We start from the raw sequence: 13,741 nt of genomic DNA, 5'->3' as shown, positions 1-13,741 counted from the left end.
TGTGTATTTACTGAAAACTCCTTTGTTTAATTACWATTTGCTGAAGGTTGAAATTGCACGAGGTTGATTTCCCTCTTACAGTATGGTTTACTAAAGCTGCAATTCCAGGTAGACATGATGGATTTATTCACTGTTACCTATATTTGCGTAAAGTTCATAAAAGCATTCTAAATTTAAATTTCTCCATGAAATTACTATCATTTTAAAGCATTTTAAATATCTACTAATTATTTCACTACATGTGGCTACAACTACTTCATCATGTTTTAAATGTTTTGGATCAGAGAAAATGGTTCCTGATATAATTTTCTAAAGTGTTAATTTGGTAATAACAATAGAATATCAGAATTTTTACAGGTCATATGAAGACAACATAGAAGATATACACCAAATTTTCAGTTAAAGTTGCCCTTAAATGTACCTGCCTTAACCTGAATGATGGATTATTTAAATAAAAAATAGTTTTCCAAATCTGAAAAATTTTTTTTGCCTTTGAAAAAGGCAGAAGGATCATGTATAAACAACATCTGCACAATCTTTTTGCTATACTTTCCACAGCCACAGGAAACAGTGGGTGTTTTTTTTCTTTTTTTGTTTTTTTTTTTTGATTTTTGTTTGTTTTTTTACCTTAAGCCACCAACATACTCCTGCTTTTCATATATGGTGATATTTGAGTAGCCCAATCGAGCCAGAAAAGAAGCACAACTTATACTTGCAGGTCCTGCGCCAAGGAGAGCTATCTTCACATGATAGGCTTCAGGCATCTCTTCTAGAGGAGGTAATGAAGGGTTTCTAATCTGAGGAATATTCATAGCTTTGAACACCTGAAAAGCAACACATTCAACAGGTTACATACTTTACATTCCCTCTTTACATTTTATTATGAGTAACATGATGCAAGCTTTTATTAGGAACTGCCTGTATATTTTCAAAAGTAATCCGTACTTTCAGTGCCTCCTCTTAGACAACTCTAACAGGACTTATTTCATGTTAATAGCTCATTTATTTCAGATGCTCACCAATTCTTAATTGAATGTCCAAAAATTTTAGGCATCCCATACCTGAAAGTTAGGCTCTTTTCTCTACGTCTCAGTTCTTCACTTATAAAGTGGAGATGATCTGCGTCATTCTATCCTGACTATTAGAAGTACTTTAGGACAGACTCTGACCATTATTAAGTATTTGTACAGAACCTAGCACAGCGGAGTCCTAACCTAGTTGCAATGTCATATAGTTTATTTTGGATTTGTACTAAATCCATTCTTTACTCAGGCATACAGGTAAGAGGCTAATATAGAGGTATTCTGAATTCACTGAGTTAAACTTCATTGTTTTCTGCACGTACATGCATTGTAGGGGAAGGAAAGGAGTTGCTATCTTGTAAAACCTATAAAAGGAAGGAATAGACTCACAGCCCTTACAGGCTATTGAAGAGTAGGAGCACGGAAGGGCACAGTTACTGCTCCATCTTCTTTTGGGCATTAAGGGAAAAGTATTTATCCCAAGGAATATAGGGTTGTAGCAGAAGCACAACGTTATACCAAAAGGATACAACATTGCACTGGGATTCTCAGTCATACCACAAAGAGTTGCAGGCTGCCCCTTCAATGCCACCAAAAGACAGCACTGTTCCTCATCTATTCCAATGCAGGATTGTTTTACACATATAATAACTAACCCTCTAAAATATACCCCTTGCCAATCACCTTAATAAATATCAGCTCTAAAATACTTAGTGAGTTTACTTCCAGTTTTTACTTTCCTCAGAAACGGAGAAGGAAGTGTTTTTCAAGATAAACTTTGGCACAATCAATTTATGAATAGAATTTTTCATTTATGTTTTGAATCAATGCTCATTTTCTTCATGCGCACTTGAGCACTCATGCTAGGTAAACCAATGATTAGTTCCTTCCCCCTCTAAAATTTCTGTGTCAAATTTCCCTAGTCTTTGTAAATTGACATAGCATTTTAACAAACTGCAAGAAGCAAGAGACAGATAATTGTTTTTAAAAAAGAATCATTTATACCTGACAATTCATACAATATGGGAAGGTTTAATGTGGTTATTAATGGATTTCACAGGCTGAAAAGCTTACTGTGAAGCTAGACTGTGATAACCAAAATGCAATAGAATATTTTTAAAATGTCTGCTTTGTTACATTCACATAGAAATAGCTTGAATGGTACCAAATTTCCATTAAAGTCTCATGCGCTTGTTTTAGAAGGCTAGTCAGTAATACAAATTATATAACTAGCATATTTAATGTGTTTATTAAACACTATGAATATGCACATCTTAAATAAATGTATTACTAAATTAACTTTATTGTTAACATAATATTTTTTAATTTATTATTGAACAATAGTCATACCCATCAACTATACGTTATACTAAAACCCAGCATTATTGTAGCGCAGTGTTAAGCTTCAGAAACCAAGCACTCATGCAGGAAATCCTAGTAGTTCAGGCTGAATGGTCAACTTTAATTCTGCCTCTTTGCAAATAGTGTGAAACTGTCCTTATACAGCACAGCCAGCTTGTATGGCTATATCTTGCCATCTGGAATTCAGTGGCAGTTTTGCATATTAAGGCTGGCAGGGTAACTGTGTGAAAATGGCAAACTGCCTCAATGCATTTCAAAAGATTTTTATTCACCTCATCATGAAGTTTTACTACACTGGAATTCACTTAATTAAATATCACTGAATTCTTCTGTACAAATCTGTTGGTGTGCAGAGATGACTCTCTTGTAAATGTTCAATGCCACATTACATGCAACTGTCCTCTCCATTTCTTCCTCTGCTCTGACTAGAGTCAGGATGTAAGTAAAGTTTACTACTACTGTCTTCCTTGCCCACCTTCAAAAACATTATTTCATTTCTGTTTTCAGATGGAGTTTTTCTTTTGTTTTGCAGTGCTTTGTGACCAAGGTCCACTCAGGAGAATGAGACAAAATAATGAATTTTAAAGCTGAACCTCTCAGTGGCAAGAGTCAGCCATCATTCTCTGTGTCTGCCTTTCCTTCTCTCCTACACATACACAAAATAGATTAGATAGATTGTTAATAGCCGTTAATAACATTAGGCATTTATTCTTTACCTTTTTATTCTATCATGTCCAATAGCCATTACTTTACTCTCCAGGCCCTATTCAAACTAAACCCACAGAGATTCAGTCCACTGAGTCCTATGCTTCATGTCCATTAGGGTCCAGAGAAAGACCAGGTTAGAACTGTTATTCAGAAGTTATCTACATTTTTATATAACATAGAATAAATTTAATATTACTCCAGTCATATTTGAGTTTCTTATGAGACTCTTTCTTAGAGGAATATATTGTAGACATCCTTCTCTACCTATTTGCAGAATTCAAATATGATCAGAGAATTTTGCTCTAATTCATCTTTATCTAAATCATCTTTGGACTATCACAGAGAATTTGTTCAATAAAACAGTAAAAGATTGAAAGTTCAACTCAATATTAAAATATAGAAAAGCCTTTGGCTAAAACATGACAGGGTGCTAAAAAGCAAGTTAGGTAGTCTGCAGTACACACAGAGAAAGTTACATTTCTTAAGCAAACAGCTGATCTGTTTAATCACTCATCTTCTTCTCAAGACCTTCACCAACAGAAGAAGGATGAAATGCAAGAGATTTGCAAAATGGAAAAGGCATTTGGAAAATTTCACCTATTAGTAAAGTAAGTTCTGACTTTATCACTAAATGTTTCATATTCTTGAGGTGTAAATCTTGTTATCACACAAGGCTACAGAGATAGGTTTATTAGTCAGGTTGCCTTTAAATATCCTTCGCTAAGATGATGTGATACCAAACAGCTACTGATGCAGACATCAGCACCTAGCTGATATTTATTTTAGTGTGAAACACAAGTGTATTCTGAATTATCAGATTTTGCTAGTGCACAGAAAGAAAAATAGAGGCAGTGAAATGAGTAACATTTAGGAATTGATTGTGTTAGTTTCATACTTTCCTCTTGGTTTCCATCTGTAGGCTGGCATACACTATTATGGCACACTTTATTTAAAGGAGAAAATAACATTCTGCACAAATTTTAATTAAAAAAATGAAGCAAATTGCATGCTCAGTAATCATCTTGAAGTTAAAAATATTATCACACAATTAATTTCATTTACCTGCAATGGATAGCACAGGAGGTACAGGAAATATTTTTCCACAAACATGAGCTATTTATGAAAACTGACTGATCCTCCCTCCATAATTAACACTTAAAGATGCAATGTCGCAAACTTTTATGTAAGTAGGTAAGTGATTACAAAACTTGGGCTTAAAACATCTCTTTAAAGATTTTTTAAACCAAAATAATGACTATATTTTAATATTAACCTAGTCCTAACAAAGTCCATGGATCAATGACATTGCCAAGTCTGTAACTCACAAATCCCATCCATAAAAAGGGCATAGCAATATAATTTAAATGTCTTATAAAGCAAAGGATGTTTAACATCTGTAAAGAGTACTTTACAGAAGTTTATATAACTTGTCCAAACATCAGCAAGTGATCTCCATTGCCTGAGAAGTTCAGAGTCCTCAGACTCATGACCTGAACTGTAGCCTTAGGAGGCTACACTATCCCCTTCGAACAAGCTTAACATTTTTTATTTGCTACTTTTAGATTTCAGAGTGAAAATAACTTAAAGATGCATTAAAATAAAAATAAATAGTACTGACAAATAGAGTTTCCTTTCTGCTTGTCCTGGTGTCGTAGCTGCCTATAATGATGCTCCATCACTAGCGCTCAGCAGTCAGCACCCAGGGAATGGGGTAACCACGGCAAGGCCTTGTGACATCCCCAGCACAGGGTGACCTCACAGCAGCACCCGAAGCAGGCAGACAGCAGGAACCACAGCTCCCTGGGACCCACCTCCCCCGTGTATGTGAAGACCAGTTAAAAGTGTCAATACACAACAGAAAGAGACCCTGAGCCCAAGGCATCAAAGCACCCCTCCGAAGGCTTCCCCCGGGGGGAGCCGCGCAGCCTCTTCGCCCCGAGAAGGAGGGTCATTATCAGCAGGGCCACCCTCCTGGCGCAGGCCTCGACACAGCCCACCTCCCAGCTTCGCTGAGGAGATGAGATGAGATGCCGCCAGGTTAACAGCAAGCAAGTTCATGCAGTGCATCTGCTAGGAAAAAGAATGTATCAAGTTTCCTTTTTCAATTGCTTTCTGCTGTAACAACAGCCAGAACACATCTCCAGAGAGGGACAAGGCACCAGAACTGGCACAAGAGTCACAGTACTAAATGATCTAGTATTTACATCTAGCACATAGAGGTTAAAATACTATATTTTGTATTTAGCTCGTGCTGCTCTGTTCAGAATGATTAACTGGAAACACTGCAAACCCTTTAAATTCAGTGATACCTATCCAGAAATGTATGATTTTGAGGGCTTCCTACTAATACCACAACAGACAATGTAACAGATCACAGTTCTTTTTTACTCCAAGCTTACAAACTTGTATTTGAGTAACTACCAATTTTAGTACATTCTGTGGAATTGACAATCATATAGATCATGCCTCTATCATCACTACAATCTCACTGTATTTTCATTGAACTTATATTCCAAAGAACAGAGATGTTTCCTGATTTTAAACTACTTGGGTAAAGGAGACAGATAAAGACATTAATATGATTTTGACCTGTGTAATAGCAGGTGTAACCTATGCTTGACACTCATCATTTATAATGGTGAGCTTTTACTCCATGTTATTCTCCAGATGCAACAGTTACCGTGGTAACTGCATCCCAGTATTCACATTCTACATCACAAATACAAATGGACATTTCCTTTTTTTCCATTTGAACATTAATTGTCAAAATCCATATTTTTTTCCTGATTGGATTACAATTTATTTTGAATATGAGGCTAATATAGTTACAAAGCTGTAAGGGTAAGGGTAGAAGGAAAATGTAGGAGGTGCGAGGTGCCATTTTTTGTGTTCTACTGTAAGACAAATATTTTACAATTAGGGAGTTTTATCTGCAGTATGAACAGATGATCAGTCATTGTTCAGAAACACAAAGGGGCACACGTCACACCCATATATTTTCCATTTTAAACCCACATTTCTGCTTTACTGCAATTATATCTTTTATCTCAGCTAGCAGTTGTGCCTTTTTATTATTGCTCTCCCTTGTAATGCGTCAAGTGTATGATCCTCAGACTAATTCCATGGAAAAAAAATCTAAAATTGGCTTTATGCACAATGGAGTTTTCAGTAAATAAGCCCCCATGGGACAAACTATTACACAGTGCATGAGAATTACCATGCAGCTCTCATTAACAGTAACACATGTTGCACGACTAAATCACACAATTTGCTAAGTTACTTATAAAGGTAAAGCTCTGAACACATTTCATCTGCAGTATCTGGTCCAATTTTTGTACTGCAGTAGTAACTTATGATTTTTTCATTATTTTAATTAATATTTTTTAAATAATTGTTACCTAGAAACATTAATACTGTTATGTCTTTCAACTATACATACTATATACATTACTTCCAAGGTTTCCACAACTCAGTTATCAAACAGGTCTTTTGCCTTTCATAGTAAAAAATTAACTGATTGAAAGCTTAAAAAAAGAAATTAAAAAATCAGTATTAATTACAAAATGACTATTATTGCTAATTATAAGTACCACAATACATACAAATTCTTTGTAAAATGGCAGTAAATCTAAAGGTTATCAACAACTGTAATTTTAAAAAATATATTATAGGATACTATAAAAATACTAAGGATAATAAAATTTACTGAAATGTTTTTTTGTTAGAGTGCTAAATACAATTGTATAACATCATTTGAATTTTGTTGGAACTGTTGACACTAATCTCTCATTTAAACAAACTTAAAACATTGTGAGTAAAGCCATTCTGAGCTATTCCCCCTGTCCTGCAGTTTTAGTATCAATCATCATGCTAGCACTGAGCTTTTTTAATAGATTTCTAAAGATTTTTAGAGAAAAATGGCAGATATTTAGCAATATCTATCAAGCCATAATTCCTCCCTATTAATCATAGCATTAGGGCTAAAAGGAGACACAAATCAAGTTTTAACAGATATTACTTGCATTTGGTTTCTAAACAGTAATATTTCACTATTATATTTCTCATCTACTTGACAGCTGTTTAATCTTTTTTCTTTTTTTCTTTTTTTTAGTAAGTTTTTCACCTTGCAGCAAGTATTAAGTTTTTACATATAAGGAATAAAGGTCATTAGAAGACGAGGTGACAATATTGCCTCTTGACAAAACCCAGCTATTCAATATACAGGTAGAAAAAATATAGTTCAGTGTCTCTGGCCTTGCCCTACAAATGAGAACTCTGGTCTCATTTGTGGTGATTCCATTCTTGTACACTCAAATCTCAGGAAAACTGAAGTAGCTATTTAAATGGCAAAGGAGAGAGAAGGTTCAGAAGCAGCTAAGTTTAGCAGGTACTCCAGAAGCTTTGTAAGTCTCCTGGAAAGAAAAAAGGAGGTGTACAAACAGATAAAGAGGAGAAGCACTGCAGCAGATAGCAATGTTTGCTCGTGGAGTCATAATTCAAAGACATTGAAAAGGGGGGGTGAAGTCTATGAATGACAGCAGAGGAAAAAAACGGCGATACAGAGGTACTGTTACTTCCAGATTGGTTTGCATCTCTATTTTGGTCTGTCCTACAAAGCTTTATTCTCAGGCTTTGAAAAGGTGACTGGAATTTCATGTTATGTTTTTAAACATGATCTGACAAATGGCTCAAGGTACAGAACTGGGACATGCTCATTAGCTATAGACTATATAGAAATGTGCAATCTTAATACATGCTTTTTATACACAGTCACACCTGCCTCACTTGTGCAAAGACCAAGAGCACAGATTTTACCTAAAGATATTTCCGACAGATCAGAAGAGTTGCCAGTTGAGACTGTGGATCTGTACAACAATTTGTACAATCTGACTGAGACTGTACAACTTCTCCATGCCCACAAAAGAAGTTAACAGATTAGCAGTAGTGTCTTTTTTTCTTCAGGTGGAAATCTTAAGCATTGAATCTGTACTGTTGTAAGTAACCCACATGCGCACCTCAACAAACACCCTTCAGAAAACATCCTAACATCAGGCTGGGCAAGTAAGGAACTTTTTTGCTTCAGTGGCCAAAATAAAGGGTAGATATATATACACCTACTTTTATCAATTGACAAATTTACACATACGAAACACGTGTATGCATCTATCTAGTTGATGCGTATAGACATATATTTAAGGTCAACCTGAAACTATTTATTTGGTTTTGGCAAAACTGGATAGTAAAAAGAAAGTCTGAATCATCTGAAAATTTTCCTTTGTCCCAAAGCAAAATGTGCCAGTCCACACAAGGATTACTTTAGCCTTTAAAAAATGAAGAAGAAATTGAAACAGCTGCTTGAAAATGGAAAGGCAAAATAGTTTGTTTGGAAAGTATTTCCCATTTTTAAGGGTTGGAACTAGTCACAGAAATAGTCTGAATTGCCTGAATCAGCACTGCTCAATAGATTTATTATTCACTAAATCATTTTGCTCAGGTAAGGTCTAAAGTATAACATCTCCATTTCATTGCAATATAAATGCACACTAGTCCTGCAGCTTCTCAGATTTTATGTTGGAAATCACAGACTGGGGAAAGACAAGAGAATAGGTTTGGAAGCTGTCATACACTAATACATAATTATAACTTTACATTACATATATATATAAGGAACAAAAAAATGATATTTTTTGTCCTCTACTACTAGCAGCACCTGAAATTATTAAAATGCAACTAAGTTTTCCTTCCTGAGAGATCAATGAAGTCAATATTTGGGCATGGCCATTTCTTTTTATTATTGATTGTAGGTCTTACAATATCTACTTTTGAAAATAACACTTTTGGGGTAAAATATGAATTGATTCTTTCTGTGACTTTTCAAAAGCATACATTAAATTTTGTGTGAAGTTCTTCATGCACCAAAATTCAGAAGTGCTAGACCATGCTGCGCTCAGAAATTACCTTCAAATACAGGAATAGATTCTTTGCTACATAAAAAAAACCTTTTAAAACGGAAAGACTTCTAAGCAGTTCATCCATAAACAATAATTAAAATGAAGGATTTAAACAAGGAGATGAGAAAGCACCAAGTATTCCTGGAAATTAATTAATACAATCTTCTAATCATTCATTTGGTATGAGACACCAGGTCTTCCTTTACCACAGTGTTTGTAGAAAGCCTGTTCCAGACTTTGAATTGTCACAGAGGGTGCGGCTTCACAGCAAACAGTGTTCAACACAGAAAGAACAAGTTAAGTGTTCTGCTACAGGAACACCCTATGTCCAGAACAGATCTGCATCTCCTTAATGTGCAGTTACAGATGCAGGTGCACTTAGTCTTCTTCTATGTAGCCTACTTCAGTAACTTCCATGTTTTCACCTGGCTTATATCAACCTTTCATTTACAACAAATTGTCTCAACCACAAGTGTTTGTGAAGAGTCATCTTGTTCACAAATAATTTGCCATATGTTCCTATAAAGTATTCCATTATGAAAGCATTTCTAAGCTTCTGAATGCGCTGTAAGAAAAAGGATAATTATTTTAACTTCCTACGCTTTCATTTTAGCACTACCAACTTTTTTGAACAGATCATTAACAAATGCAACACTTAGACAATACTCATTGGTACATACACAAAGAATTTCAGCCAAGGGAAGTCCTACCTACCTCAGTAGCAAACTGCTGCAATCCACCAATATTAATTGGTCCCTCCTCAGTGGCATACAAATTGCAGCCACCAACACAAAGATCAGAAGTTGGACACACCATTCCACATGTGAGCCCAAGCGGATTGTCAGAAAGAATCATTTTGGCAGCTCCATAATAGTTCTGCACAAAAACAAAAAATCAACAATAAAGTCACATACCAGGGAAGTGAAAATTCAAGAGGAAATGCAAAATGCTTTTTCTTCAGCTGACCAGTAGAATAACACAAAGATAGCAGATATTGCTGACATCATTTAAATGCACAAGTATTTCCCATATACATTCCATAAAAATTATTTCAAAGGGACTGCAAAAAAGTCAGAAAAAATGTTGATTATGCTAAGATAAAACTTTTATTTTTAGTTTAAAAAATTGTTATAACTTGATTTATCTAATGTGTTTGCAGGATTTTTAGTGGTTTAACAAATCTGTGTTAGAAAAACACTGTGACTGCATTACATACTTGTAAATGCTTTCTCCATTTCTAGGTCAGTTAGGCAGTAGCTGAATTGTAACCTTGTTGGACGGCTGACCAGAAAGTGCCAGTTAGATCGTCAGTTCCTTATGACATAGGGAATGAAAAGCTTATTTTACACATGTGTGCACACCATCTCTGCAGATATGCCTGTCCTTCACACCAGATCAGTAGCGCCAATTGTCCCAGACCCGCGATGAGAATAGGTTTCCTGTGCAACTAACTGTAGATATTGAGCTACTGGATTCTCTTTTGAACTCTTTTTCCTTAACCACAAACTGATCATGGCAGACATTTATTTCCCTATTTTCCTAAGTAGCAAAACAGGGAACTGATTAAAGAGGTTATGTACAAGTCAAACTGTTACAACTCAGCAGATTCTCAATATTCAGTGCATATCTTCAGAGAAGGAAGAGCTTCCTGATACATGAGAATTAGCAAGACTTCTTTCCCTAATAAAAAGTTGAGGAATGGATAGTGGGCTCCCAGAACCTGGTATAGTGAGAAAATAACCCATTTTTTCTGAGCCTGCATCATTCTCTTATGAGGGAGCATCAGAGAAAATGCCAGCAGTGAACTGAAATGTCATTCAGAGGTGAACTACTGATGGCAGTTCTGCATTATATCTAACATGTGATAAATTTTCACATAGTTCCATTTACATTAATGAAATTATGGCCTAACTGAAGCAAACCTTTTGTATCGTATCTTTTCTTCTGTTTGGTCAATACAAAAGTTTATTTAATTGTGGGCTCCATTTTTTTCCTCATTTGCCAGCTCTCCCCACCTCCACCAAAAATCGCACCAAGGGAATTCCAGGAAATATTTCTAGAGTTTTCTAAGGCCACTGCTATTCAGAGGACGATGATACACTACCACACTAGATGATAACTAGAGTTAGCACAAGGTTGAGGTTCCACAAAAGTTTCTTCGGCAAGAAATTAATGCCAGGATCTCATCCTAGCTTTCTCCAAATGAATAATAAGTAAGAGATGAAAGAACAGTATGTTTCCCTCCTCCTCCATCCACCTCTCCCACATTCTAATTTTCAATCGTTACCATTAACTGAAATTGTTTTGTCATAATCTCTTTGTCACTCTATCCTAGGAGGACAGCTGACTCAGGACAACCAGAAGATAGAGTTCATAGCACGTGAAGGACTCAGTCACAGCAGACCCTATGTAATGCCACAGATTACTTTCTGTCAAGTAGGGTAATGTACACAGAAGTGTTTTATCAAAGGTAACACTACACCGCACAGGGTGAGAATCCAGTTATGAATAAAAATAGCAGTGCTGAGATTTGACTACATAACAAACAATGGGTAACAAAACCAGATGCTACGGACAGAGCAAGGGATTCACAAGAGAATGCCAATGTTTAAAAAATGCATTTCACAGAATCACAGAATCGCTGAGGTTGGAAGGGACCTCTGGAGATCATCTAGTCCAACCCCCCTGCTCAAGCAGGGTCACCTAGAGCACATTGCACAGGATTGCATCCAGGCGCGTTTTGAATATCTCCAGGGGAGGAGACTCCACCACCTCTCGGGGCAACCTGTTCCAGTGCTCTGTCACCCTCACAGTGAAAAAGTTTTTCCTCATGTTCAGATGGAAGTGTCTGTGTTTCAGTTTGTGCCCATTGCCTCGCGTCCTGTCGCTCGGCACCACTGAAAAGAGTCTGGCCCCATCCTCTCGACACCCTCCCTTCAGATACTTGTACACGTTGATAAGATCTCCTCTCAGCCTTCTCTTCTCCAAGCTAAACAGGCCAAGCTCTCTCAGCCTTTCCTCATAAGAGAGATGCTCCAGTCCCCTAATCATCTTTGTGGCCCTTCGCTGGACTTGCTCCAGTAGTGCCACATCCCTCTTGTACTGGGGAGCCCAGAACTGGACGCAGTACTCCAGATGTGGCCTCACCAGGGCTGAGTAGAGGGGGAGAATCACCTCCCTCGACCTGCTGGCAACACTCTTCCTGATGCACCCCAGCATACCATTGGCCTTCTTGGCCACAAGGGCACATTGCTGCCTCATGCTTAACTTGGTGTCCACCAGCACTCCCAGGTCCTTCTCAGCACAGCTGCTTTCCAGCAGGTCAACCCCCAACCTGTACTGGTGACTGGGGTTATTCCTCCCCAGGTGCAGGACCCTGCACTTCCCTTTGTTGAACTTCATGAGGTTCCTCTCTGCCCACCTCTCCAGCCTGTCCAAGTCTCTTTGAATGGCAGCACAGCCCTCTGGTGTATCAGCCACTCCTCCCAGTTTGGTATCATCAGCAAACTTGCTGAGGGTGCACTCTGTGCCCTCATCCAGGTCATTGATGAAGAAGTTGAACAAGACTGGACCCAGTACTGACCCCTGGGGGACACCGCTAGCTACAGGCCTCCAACTAGACTCTGTGCCACTGATCACAACTCTCTGAGCTCTGCCATTCAGCCAGTTCTCAATCCACCTCACTGTCCACTCATCTAGCCCACACTTCCTGAGCTTGTCTGTGAGGATGTTATGGGAGACAGTGTCGAAAGCCTTGCTGAAGTCAAGGTAGACAACATCCACTGCTCTCCCCTCATCTACCCAGCCAGTCATTCCATCATAGAAGGCTATCAGATTGGTTAGGCATGATTTCCCCTTGGTGAAGGCATGCTGACTACTCCTGATCACCTTTTCCTCCACATGCGTGGAGATGGCTTCCAGGATGAGCTGCTCCATCACCTTTCCAGGGATGGAGGTGAGGCTGACTGGCCTGTAGTTCCCTGGGTCCTCCTTCTTGCCCTTTTTGAAGACTGGGGTGACATTGGCTTTCTTCCAGTCCTCGGGCACCTCTCCTGTTCTCCATGACCTTTCAAAGATGATGGAGAGTGGCTTAGCAATAATGTCCGCCAGCTCCCTCAGCACTCGTGGGTGCATCCCATCAGGGCCCATGGATTTGTGGGTGTCAGGTTTGCTTAAATGATCTCTAACCCACTCCTCCTCCACCAAGAGAAAGTCTTCCTCTCTCCAGACTTTCTCTCTTGCCTCCAGGATCTGGGGTTCCTGAGGGCTGGCCTGGGCAGTAAAGACTGAAGCAAAGAAGGCATTCAGTAACTCTGCCTTCTTTGCATCCTTCGTCACCAGGGCACCCACCCCATTCAGCAAAGGGCCCACATTTTCCCTAGTCTTCCTCTTACTGCTGATGTATTTGAAGAAGCCCTTCTTGCTGTCCTTGACATCTCTAGCCAGATTTAATTCCAAACGGGCCTTAGCCTTCCTCGTTGCATCCCTGCATACTCTGACAACATTCCTATATTCCTCCCAAGTGGCCTGTCCCCCTTTCCACTTTCTGTATACTTCCTTCTTCTGGTTGAGTTTTGCCAGGAGCTCCTTGCTCATCCATGCAGGTCTCCTGCCTCCTTTGCTTGACTTCCTACTCATAGGGATGCACCGCTCTTGAGCCTGGAGGAAGTGATGTTTGAATATTAACCAGCTCTCTTG

The 13,741-nt window shown here is 38.2% G+C and overlaps 1 protein-coding gene across 5 annotated transcripts in view; it reads right to left on the bottom strand.

Annotated features, from left to right (window-relative positions):
* Positions 1 to 13,741, bottom strand: part of DPYD (dihydropyrimidine dehydrogenase) — a 375,517-nt gene that overhangs the window by 249,520 nt on the left and 112,256 nt on the right. For all 5 annotated transcript variants that reach the window (XM_026057686.1, XM_026057684.1, XM_026057685.1 and 2 more), the window contains 2 exons: positions 9,758 to 9,919; positions 628 to 824 (listed from right to left, as the gene is read on the bottom strand). In XM_026057686.1, coding sequence (XP_025913471.1) covers positions 628 to 824; positions 9,758 to 9,919 — 359 coding nt within the window. The remainder of the gene's footprint in view (positions 1 to 627; positions 825 to 9,757; positions 9,920 to 13,741) is intronic.

The sequence above is a fragment of the Apteryx rowi genome, unplaced genomic scaffold (genome assembly GCF_003343035.1).
Source record: "Apteryx rowi isolate R43461 unplaced genomic scaffold, aptRow1 scaffold_14, whole genome shotgun sequence".
NCBI classification, from domain to species: domain Eukaryota; kingdom Metazoa; phylum Chordata; class Aves; order Apterygiformes; family Apterygidae; genus Apteryx; species Apteryx rowi.
Note: the sequence above shows the minus strand (reverse complement) of the source record. Positions and strands in the feature narration are given on the sequence as shown.